At 29.1% G+C, this 12123-nt stretch overlaps 1 protein-coding gene across 1 annotated transcript; it reads left to right on the forward strand.

Moving 5' to 3' along the window:
- Positions 1–4944: 4944 nt before the first annotated feature.
- On the forward strand, positions 4945–7261 carry ACHT4 (atypical CYS HIS rich thioredoxin 4). The gene is made up of 4 exons (XM_085727662.1): positions 4945–5312; positions 5767–5943; positions 6057–6221; positions 6569–7261. Exons 1-4 carry the CDS (start codon positions 5046–5048, stop codon positions 6818–6820), a joined length of 861 nt encoding a protein of 286 aa, XP_085583788.1. The 5' UTR covers positions 4945–5045; the 3' UTR covers positions 6821–7261.
- The last annotated feature ends 4862 nt before the right edge of the window (positions 7262–12123 follow it).

The raw sequence follows: 12123 nt of genomic DNA on the forward strand, positions 1-12123 counted from the left end.
GTCGTTTTAGGTGTTTACACACATATTAAGAAATGCAATGATTAAAAGAAAGAGAATGGTTATTTTACTAAATTATCCTTATTAACTATTGGTTAGTTTTAAAAGTAATACTTTGGAAGTAGTGTGCATAGTATTAATTGGAGTGTACAATTGAAAAGAAAAAGTTATTATTGCATTGGAAACTTAAAGCGACACTCATTTTGAAACAAATTTTTTTTGCTAAAGCGACACTCATTTTGAAACGGAAGGAGTAATAAAGTTTTTGGTGGACCGTCTACAATGTTGGTCTATGTTGGTCCACCTTAGACATTTGAGATTAATATCTTGACTTAAAGGACCAGATTGAATAACAAAGATGAATTTAAGGGACTCGGACGAAGCAAAAATTAATTATAGAATTGAAATGATAGAAAATAAATAGTTAAAGGACCAAAATAGCAATTAAGTCAAAAGTATATACGTCATATTTCATTTATATGATGCCGGTATCTTCTTTTTTTTTTCTCCTAATTTTTTTTTATTTTTCATTTAATTTAGAGTAAATTACACACCCCAACCCTCAAAGATGCTTGAATTACATTCCCCTCCCCTTTTATTGTAAAATATACACTCATCTCCCCTCTTATTCAAAACATATTAAAAAATATTTCACTCCCCTCCCCTAAGAGAAACTTGAATTACATTTTCTTCCCCTCTTATGTTAAAACCTACACTTTACTCCTGACCAAAAAAAAAAAAACCTACACGTTACTCCCTCAATAATTTTTTTTATTTCTAACAATCTAACAAAAAAAATTAATAATCTAACACACTTCGAAAAAAAATAGTTTTTTTTTTTTGTGGTGGTCGGGGTTCGAACCCCGAAAATAAAACCTACACTTTACTCCTGACAAAAAAAAAAAACCTACACTTTACTCCCTCAATAATTTTTTTATTTCTAACAATCTAACAAAAAAATTAATAATCTAACACACTTCGAAAAAAAATAGTTTTTTTTTTGTGGTGGTCGGGGTTCGAACCCCGAACCTAATCTAACACACTTCGAAAAAAAATAGTTTTTTTTTTTGTGGTGGTCGGGGTTCGAACCCCGAACCTTGCATATATTATATTATGCATTGTCCATACCAACTGAGCTAAGCTCACGAGGACGAAAAAAATAGTTAAAAAGAAAGGAATACATATTTTAATATAATCAAAATTTGAACAAATATTTTTCCCTATTTTTTATTCACAACTAGCGAAAAGATGGGTGTGCCCGTCTTTTCGCTCTTTTTATTGTGCTAACGTTTGAAAATTATGAACGGTGTCTTTTTATGAAATTTTGATTTTTTTAAAAGTAAAAATATAAATGTTTTTTGCTTTCAAATTATAACAAATCAAACTAACCATGATTATCTATTTCAATTAAACTAACAATATAACAAAAAAAAATATAATCTAAATTCTTTTCTTTTAATGACACCAACAACAATCTTTATTATAGAATTTTTTTTTGTTTAAGGGTATAATTGGGATGATGAAAAAGTAAGTATAGTTACACTCATCTAGTTTGTTACATTTTTTAAATGATAAAGGAAAAAACTGGACATTTGTATTTGTTACACTATTATTTTAATATTTAAATTTATTCTTATCTATTTGTTACATGTGTTATTTGTATTAAAAATTAGGGGCATTTTTTGAAAGAAAAAGTCATCCCAAAAGTGCTTAAAGAGGTAGTTATCTTTATATATAGTACTAGTTTAGAGACCCGGCGTTGCCCGGGTTAGATATTAAATAAGTTTTATAAGTTTGTGTGCATGAATACACGTGTCAGTATATTAGATTGAATTTATTTAAATTTAAAATTATAATAATGTAATAAAAATAAATATAAATTATGAGATGAATGTTCAATGCAAGAATAAAAAGTGTAACAAAATCAATAATGAATTAGTCCAAATGGTAAGAGTTTTGGGTCCTTTTAAACATGTGGTCATGAGTTTGTTTCGTGGCCCATGCGTATGAAAGAGAAAAATCTATTGAAAGGGAAGAAAGTGGTTGAAATATATATATATATATATCAAAGTATATGTATGAGAAATAATAAAATTGGTGTTTGACAAACCTGAAGAAGGAAAAATGTTAGATGAAAAAAAGGTTTGGGGTTTCTGTTTGTGCTCAAAATATGTAAATATGTGATTAACGAAAATTTATTTATTTATAGTTAACATTTGCATTAGAATATGTTGCTAAAAGATAACATAATAACTAATCAAACCTTTTTTATCAAAAAAAAAAACTAATCGAACCTCTTTTTTCCTCAAACATAAAAACTAATTGAATGATATAGTGCTAAAAGATTAGTAATAACTAATTGAAGCTTCTTTTCCTAAAAACAAATAAACGAATTGGAGTCTTTTAATCATAAAATAAGATCGTATATGTAAACTTTGCTGAAAGTATTATGTGTAGTTTGTTTAGATATTTCTGCTACATAAAATATTAGAAATTCAATAAAAATTTAAAGAAAATATTGAGTGGATAAGATCAAAATGTTGTTGAGATATTTATGTTAAATAAAATATTGGTTCTTAAAAATAGAAAAAATAATAAAAATATTGAGAATGAATGTGGAAGTGACACGTGGCATAAAAACCTTACTTTATATATATACTATTGATTGATATAGTATAAATTACATTAATATATAGTTTTAAACCCTATTATAAAACATGAAAAACCCAAAATAAAATAAAAAAATGTGAAAAACTACTAAAGACAATAAAGTATGTTTATTTAAAAGTTAATTTTATACTCTAAATTATAAAATTAATAGGAAAATATTTAAATTTAATAATCATTAACATTTAAATTATAAAGAAATTAATTTATTTTTCTTAAATGGTGGTTCGAAATTTGTATATATCATAAAAATATTTATTTATGTTAAAATAGATTAAACTGTAGTGCATATTTAATTATTAAGGGAATGTAATTCAAGCATCTTATTGGGGAGGGGAGTATAAATTTTTCATGTCAAGAGAGTAGAGTGTATATTTTAACATAAGAGGGGATGAAAATGCAATTCAAACATCTTTGAGGCGAGATGAGTGTAATTTACTCTTTAATTTATAACATTTATTCACACTCTATATCAATCAGAATTTGTTGCATTCAGCAAGTCCGTGCAGACACGCAATCAATCGTTTGGTCTTCTGATTAAGATATAACAATTCTGATTTAATCTCGACGTATTTGAAGTCAAAAATTAAAAATCAAATTTATTATTTATCGATTGTCTAATTAAGATCGGATGACCACAACAAATTCAAGTCTCACTTTATACATGACCATTTTTACAAAGTTTTAAATCCTACGATATTTTGTCAAAAAAAAATCCTACGATACAATCGTTTATTTTATTATGAAAAAAGAACACTGGTGTCCGATCAATGCAAAGATTCTCATTTTTCTCTCAATTTAATAAAGTAGTGGTTTGATTTAGTCAAAAAAAAAAATTGTACTTTGAATATTTTTATCTCTCTTTTAATTATTTTTCTAAACTATGCTATGTGCCGACTTCCACAATTTATTTTAACGAAGAAATTATATTGACCATAATTTTTTTGAAGTATATTGACCAGAATTTGATTTTTAATTTTTGTGACAATAGGTGATTGATTACAATTATTTTCACCAACTCTTTCAAATTTCAAACCAAGAAAAAGACGAAATTGAATTAGTGGCAATGAGGTGGCAAAGAAGGAAAAAAAGTTAACCCTAGTGCCCCATTATCCAAAACCATTTATCATGCAACGTGGTTCCACCTCAACCTATGCACTTCACCGCATAAGTGGGCCCCACAATACCTTAAGGCACTGTTTGGTTCTAAGGAAAGAGTGTGGTTGGAAAGCAGCAAGGAAAGAAAGATTATAGAAAACCATTCTTTCCATTGTTTGGTTGATATATAAAGAGGAAAGAAACCTTGCTTTTTGGTGGACCCCACTGCAGAAAGCTTTCCGCCCAAAACAGCAAGGAAACATATGGAATGCTATTATTTTTGTGCATTTACAAAATCGCCCTCATCTTTGAAGACTATTTACAAAATCGCCCTTATTTTTTTTATTCTACTTTTTTGTACTAATTTTTAACATAAGGGCTTTTATGTCATTTAATATAATCATAACTTTCTTTCCTCTCACTTTCTTATCACTTTCATTCATACCAAACAACCTAACAAATCATCTCACTTTCCATTCACTTTCCTCATACTTTCTTTCCTTTAACAATCTTTCCTCTTACAATCTTTCCTCTTACTTTCTTTGGTGATCCAAACACACCCTAAAGGTCTCTTATCCATTTGTTACCTCCAACACCACCACAACTCATAACCACGTGTCTCTCCACTTTCCTTAACAACCGTCCGATCTTACCGACGTACTAATCAAACTTCATCAAAGCCGTCAAATACGAATCTTATTCTATCCATTGAATATTTCAACTTTATCCACTTTTTTTACTTTTATTTTTCAATTAATTTCTTAACATGTTTGGTTTTTTTTTTTATGATTTGATTCAATTGATAAGAAATTGATTGCCATGAATTCAATGTCATGGAAGAAATTTCTTAAATCGACAACGTGTAAAATTATTTATTAGTTGATCTTTGAAGTCGGTCTCAATTCATATGACTTTTAAAGCTCATCTCGACTAACTTGAATGAATGTAAAAAAGAGTTTGAGGTCCTAGTTTTAAATTGCATGAAAGAGAAAAATTAATTTAACAACTAATTATTAACATCTTAATTTAAAAAAAAATTCATTTAAACTTTTTGTAACAAAAAATTTCTTGTACACAAAAAAAAAGGTTTTTATTTTGCTTTATTACGTTTCCCTTTCAAGACCGCAACCTTGTCCCACTTTGCTTGTGGATAAAGCGTTTTTATGGGAACCCTTTTTCTGCACTTTCTTGTCTAAGAAGAAGCGTTGTTCTTTTTTTCTCTCTCTAACATTTTTTCCTCTCTTCAAAATTCAAAGGTTTTTGAACAAAAAAATTGATTTTCAATGGCGGAAACTTTGATCAAAACAAGCCTTGTTTCATCCTGGCATGGAAACAGAAACCAGCAACGTCAAAGGGTATCCATGGTTCCTAAAACATGTAGCTTTAACACCGGTGTGAAAAGTTTTCCATCTTTGAAGCTGAAATCTCAGCTTCTCAGATCTTCTTCCTCCTTTTCATCTGAGTTTCATGGCAAAAAAGCTATCTTTCGTGTAAATAGATCAACACCCAAAAGGGTCAATTCACAATTTTCAGTTTCAGCTGCTCCTAAGGTTGGTCATTAATTTCAATACATACCCTTTTGATTTTCACACCTTAATCTTATTTTATTATGTTTTAATTTATTTCTTTTTGCAATAATTAAGACCCTTTTGGTTTGAAATTATGTTAATTTTTCTGATAACCCTTATGGATTTCATACCTTAATCTGATGCTATTGTATTTTAATTTGTTTTTTTGTAATAATTAAGATCCTGTTAGTTCATAGAAATTATGTCAATTTTTCTGCATAACCCTTATTATGTTTTAGTATCCTAATCTGATTTTATTATGTTTTTATTTTGTTTTTTTGCAAGAGTTAGGACCCTTTTAATTGTTTGACTTTATGTTAGAATTAAGACCCTAATAATTTCAATTTTGAATTTTTTTTTAGAAGGTTTTGTATTTTTTGTTGAGGTTTTTCTGGAATTTGCTTATTGATGTTGTTCCTGATGTGAAATTTTGCAGATGACACTAAGAGTAGGCAAAATTCAGAAATGGTGGGAAAAGGGTCATCAACCTAACATGAGAGAGGTGACTTCAGCACAAGATCTTGTAGATTCACTTTTAAACGCAGGGGACAAACTTGTGATTGTTGATTTTTTCTCTCCTGGTTGTGGTGGATGCAAAGCCCTTCATCCTAAGGTACTATTCTTCACACCGAAGTTAACTAATTCATAGATAAATTGCTCATAATTTGCATATTTTGTTATTGTATTTGTGGTTCTGATGGTCTTTTGTTTTTGCTTTTATGACAGATATGTCAATTTGCAGAGATGAATCCTGATGTTGAGTTCCTTCAAGTGAACTATGAGGAGCATAAATCCATGTGTTATAGCCTTAATGTTCATGTTCTTCCTTTCTTCCGATTCTATAGAGGCGCTCAAGGTCGCGTATGCAGCTTTAGCTGCACCAATGCCACGGTTAGTCTCTATGCTATATCAATTATATTTATGATGATGTGATACCTTGATTTATTTGTGTAATTACCTGGTATAAATTTGATTAGTTCATACTATGCATGTTTGAAATCGGATTGTGTTTATTGGTATTTAGTTAAATGTTCATATTGCATATTTTAGGAATTTTGTTGCTTGCTACAGATTTATGTGGAATTTCATGTGCTTGGATTTGTGATGATAAATTCCTTATTAGTTGTAATTCATGTGCTTGGATTTTGATGTAATTTGTTGGCTTATTTGATCATAGATTCCTTATTAGTAACAAAATTGAATTTGAAGATAACTGATATAGTTTTATTTGATGACAGATCAAGAAGTTTAGAGATGCATTGGCCAAACACACTCCAGATAGATGCAGCTTGGAGCCAACCAAAGGTTTAGAGGAAAAAGAGCTCATAGCTCTATCTGAAAACAGAGATCTTAACTTTACATACACACCAAAGCCCTGTCAGCCTGTACATACCCCTGCAAATGAAGAGGTGGCTACCGAAGCCGTACCTTCGTTAACATCAAAATCTGAAGTCTCAAAGGAGAGACCCTTGGTCACTGCTTGGAGATGATGTGGTCAGTTTGTAGGCAACCACATCTTCTGACTTCATCCTTTGTACAGTGTAGGTTGGGTGTAATATCTTGAAGCAGTATATACTTGTGAGATGAAGATATCTTTGAAGATCAAGTCACATAGTGTGTATTCCTACAAGGCAGTTGGATTTGTGGTTTTTTGAATCCATGCCTTATAGATATTAGGGAAAGTTGAAGCTGTAGAGTTATTAGTATTATTAGTATGGTTTTGAAAGAAGAAAGGGTCCTCGACTGTGATCTGGGCTGGAACATAGATGGTTTTGATGTCTCTAATCGCTGCATTTGACCGCGATTTTGTAATTTAAACCTTTGATTGTTAGTTGCTTTGCTTTTTGTATGTTTGAAGAAGGATCACTTCCAAACGTTGTAAAATGAATGTTATTTTATTCAGCAATGGATAAATCTTGCTTCTTTTTTTATATCCGAGCCAATTATTTGTATTTATGTTATGCCATTTTCTAGATGCTAGATGCCCCACTCACCTTGATTGTTGGTGGTTCTGAAATTAAGTTTGGTTTGAGGGATTGTGGTTTTTTTTCTCCGCCCTTTTGATCTGAGAAGGTAATTGGATGGGCCATTTCTGTTGTCATGCTTTGTTGGTTATTGAAAGGGAAGGGATTAGGGGATGTGTCCATTTTAGGGACATATGAATAAATGTTCCGATTTTTATTCGCATTGTAAAATCAAACACAACTGAAGTAATCGGAGTTTGAACCTTTGATTCTTTGATTGTAGCGTTGATACTACAATTTTGGCATTTTTACTGTGGAAATACCGCAAAATTAATTGCAGAGATACATACATTTCACTGCATACATAATTATAAAGACACTTTAAGAAAAACATGACAAAATGAAATACCGAAAGAATGAAGAAATTCTTGCACTAAAATCTTATTAACTCTTAGAAATTAATTATGACATCATAAGTTGTCATCATTTAAATTATTCTTATCATTTAATTTTAGTGTGTGTTTTAACATATTAGTAAAATATTATTATTGTGCCATAAAAAAGTTAAAAAATATTATTACACGAATTTTCCTAAATAAAAAGGAAGGATAAAAATCAATAATAAATATTTTGAAATAGTGTTTAGGGATTGGGGGATGAGCTATTTCTAAGAAGCTGTTTATTTTCAAAAATCACTACAATATCTTGAAAAGATTGTTTTTTTTTTATTATAAGCTTTTTGAAAAGATTGTAGTCATTGTTTTTAATAAAATATAGTTCATTCCATTGGCAATTTTAGTCATACCATACAAAAAAATAAAGTAACAAGAATATACCTTGCTTATACTTATTGTTGCTCCATCAATGCATTTACTAATAAAATTATTGTTCCATCAAAGCAAACGTATGTGAGGTCGTCCCTCTGATATTTCTAGTGAACTTTGATAGTGAACAACCAATTGTTGTTTTAGCTTGCTTAACAGTTTAGCTGTAATTGATTTTATTATAGTATATTAAGTTAAGGAGAAATGATATTTTGACAACCACTTTTTGACAACTTTTTGACAACTTTCTCTCTCATACTCACATGATGTTGTTATCCTCTCTCTTCCTTTTTCTCTCTCCATTGTTTTTGACCAATAAGAAGTGAGAAAACCAAGATTGTCAACAAAGTTGGATGACAAAGTTGGATTGTCAACCAAGATTGTACTCACATGATGGATGTCAAAATATCATTACTCTAAGTTAAGTATATATTAAGGGGTGGAAAGGAACATTTTAGAATTGACAAATCACAAATATAAAGTATGTTAAGGGGTAGAAGGGAACAATTTTGGAATTGATTAATCACAAACAAATGTTGTGATGCCACATCATTTATAAAAAACATAATAAAGATATGGTGGATTTCATTGGTATAAAGTATAAACAAACAAGCATATATGTATGTTGTTGTGTTCTTTAGCCATGTCCATGTGTCTATCGTTATGGGGAAGCTTCGATTTCGTACACTCATTAGGTTAAAGACGATGGAAGCTTCAATAATATGTTTTGTTTGCGTTTATGTGTCAACTTTTATGTGTTTGGAAATATTTTGACAGAAATCAAAAGAAATGGGTGATTGGGAAATTGAGATTACTTGACGTGGAGACGTAACCGATGAAATAAAGTGACAATGTTGCTTGTGTTAATGTAGAGGTGAACGTGGCCTATTTTGCTTTGCACATATGCTGTGATTAGTGCTTTGTGTGGGCCATGTATTACAATTCATTCATGGGTTAATTATGTTTCTAGTCCCTATAAAATAGAGACCTTGTAAGTTTAGTCCCTACTTAATTTTAATAGCATTTTTAGTCCCTAATTTTGTTTTTCTGCACTGAGTATTAGTCCCTACTCAATTCAAATTTGTTTAATTTATGCTTAAACTCTTAAATTTTTGAACAATTTTTTGCAGACATGTTTAGAACATTACTAAAAGTTCGTCCGCAAAAAATTATCGCAAAATTTGATTTCTACATCCAGATTTTATTACTTTTTATCTTTAACTTTTGTCGTTTTAAAAAATTCATATTTAATTCATTTCATGTCAGAAAATTCTAAATTTAAGTAAACGAACCTTTCATAGTGTTCTAATCTTGTCTCAAAAAAATCGTTCAAAAATTTAAGAGTTTAAGGATAATTAATCAAACTTTGTTTTAGCAGGGACTAAAATTATAAGTAAATTTTTTTTATAGGGACTAAAAATGCTATTAAAATTAAGTAGGGACTAAACTTACAAGGTCGCTATTTTATAGGGACTAGAAACATAATTAACCCTTCTTTCATTTCTAATTCTAGCTAACTTTTGCTAAAGTCTCGAACCTTCCTTCCATCTCAAATCCATCAAAATATATTTTTTTTATGAAAAAATGCTAAAGAATGTCATGAGAATTAAAAAGAGAAATATTTTGTTGAAATCTCTCGAACATAGTTTAGTTGGTAACTTGGTAAGTATAATACATTGTTACATGGTGCTGTCTCCCGTACGGGACCTTCTTAGGTCTCTCACGGTAGGAGAGGCTTGCAATTTTTATTTTGTTTGGAAAGAAGGCTTGCATAATATATAGATGCCATTAGATATATGCATATTTAATTAAACGGTGCTGATTGAAAACAGAGTGACATACATACTGGAAATTTTTAGCATCATTATAAAAGGGTGATTTTGTAATTGAACCAAAATATATTTCAAGGTAGGAAAAAGGCTAATAGGAGGGAAAACAAATGAATTAGTCTAAAATGATAGAGATTTTGTTGCTGGCTAAAATAATATTTTTAATTAAACGAAAATAGAGGTTAAAAAATTCTGGGTTAGTTTTTCAAATATCAATTAGTGTATTTACCCGGCGTTGTCTGAGTTAGACATATAATTAAGAATGGCGAAAATTATGCATATATAATACTCCATCTGTTTATTTTTAAATGCCGTTTTAGAATATTAACATCAAATTAGCGAAGTATATTTTTGCACATTTTCTTCCTATTATACCCTTGTTTTAATCTACCAATATATTCCTATTTTTTCCCACACTTTCTTTTTTCAATAAATTTAATATGTTATCTTTCTCTCGTAACAAATATTTGTTAGTTACTATCTTTTACTCCAACAAATTTTTTTTTTTTGCACATTTTCTCCATCTTACAACAAACAATTGTCAATTTTTTAAATACTGCACATCTCTTTAATTATTTTAAGTCAATATAAAAATTATTTCAACTTCACATTAATCAAAAGCTAAGTAAAAATTAACTTTCCTCCAACTCCTTTAATCAAATTAACTTTTCCTTTGATTCACGCCGTGTCAGTTATCTTTCACTCTTTCTTCCTTTTGAACATTAATGGAATCTTTTATTTTTTTTTCTCTTTCAGATTTGTTCTTTTACTTTGCACTTAAATTTTTTAACAATTACTGTTCATCTTATTCATATAATTTTAACTATTCATGGAACCATCAGTATAGGTAACAACTTTTGTTTAAATTTTAAGATAACAAGAAACAAACTTTGTTTAAAAAATCTTCTCGTCATAGAATAAAATATAACTGAATTTTTCTAATTAATGATTTTTGTTTCATTAATAATTTGTTGTCAAAGTGAAAATAATTTGTTGTACTCCCTCCGTTTCAAAATGAGTGTCGCTTTAGCCAAAAAAAAAATGTTTCAAAATGAATATCACTTTCAGTTTCCAATGCAATAATAACTTTTTCTTTTCACTTGTACCCTCCAATTAATACTCTGCACACAACTTCCAAAGTATTACTTTTAAAACTAACCAATAGTTAATAAGGATAATTTGGTAAAATAATCATTCTCTTTCTTTTAATCATTGCATTTCTTAATATGTGTGTAAACACCTAAAACGACACTCATTTTAAAACGGAGGGAGTAAAAAAATAGTGATTTGTTGTCAAAGTGAAAGTGTGTGGTATAATACTTTTGACTTATCAAAATGAGTTGTGTTATTTGAACAATCATTTGATTGACAACTTTTGGAACAATCATAGTTTTACAAAGAAAAAGAGGTATTGACACAAAAACCAAAACAATAGAGAGAGAAAGTAAGAACAGGGGTATTTGTAACAATAATTTTCAACTAGGGCAGACTTATCAATTTTTTTGGTGATAGGGGCAGAAAAAAAATCAATAAGATAAATAGTCATTGTTAAAAGGGTTTTTCTATCATGTGCAAATTTGCACATGTTAAGAAATTTAAAATGGTAAGTTTGTCTTGGAACTTGTGCATTTTACATTAAATATATAACTTTTTGATAAATAATTAATGTTTTTCAATAAAAAAATTACTACTTTTAGTTGCCTTAACATGTGCAATGTTGCACATGTTAGACAAACCCTTGTTAAAAAATTCAAGTGCAAAGTAAAAGAACAAATCTGAGAAAAAATAAAAGACTCAATTAATGTTCGAAAGGAAGAAAGAGCAGAAGGTAAGTGACACAAGAAAAGTTAATTTTGATTAAAGGAGTTGGAGGAAAGTTAATTTTTACTTAGCTTTTGATTAATGTGAAGTTGAAATAATTTTTATATTGACTTAAAATAATTAAAGAGATGTGCAATATTTAAAAAATTGACAATTGTTTGTTATAAGATGGAGAAAATGTGCAAAAAAAAAATTTGTTGGAGTAAAAGATAGTAACTAACAAATATTTGTTACGAGAGAAAGATAACATATTAAATTTATTGAAAAAAGAAAGTGGGAAAAAATAGAAATATATTGGTAGATTAAAACGAGGGTATAATAGGAAGAAAATGTACAAAAATACACTTCGCTAATT

Source organism: Medicago sativa, chromosome 7, assembly GCF_051527215.1.
Source record: "Medicago sativa cultivar Bolivia chromosome 7, Bolivia_mono, whole genome shotgun sequence".
NCBI lineage: Eukaryota > Viridiplantae > Streptophyta > Magnoliopsida > Fabales > Fabaceae > Medicago > Medicago sativa.

Bases quoted from the DNA above. Each gene is read 5' to 3' on its own strand.
- ACHT4 (XM_085727662.1), top strand. From the start codon at position 5,046: ATGGCGGAAACTTTGATCAAAACAAGCCTTGTTTCATCCTGGCATGGA. The intron at 5,313-5,766 runs GTTGGTCATTAA...GAAATTTTGCAG, and splicing joins CAGTTTCAGCTGCTCCTAAG to ATGACACTAAGAGTAGGCAA. The intron at 6,222-6,568 runs GTTAGTCTCTAT...ATTTGATGACAG, and splicing joins TTAGCTGCACCAATGCCACG to ATCAAGAAGTTTAGAGATGC.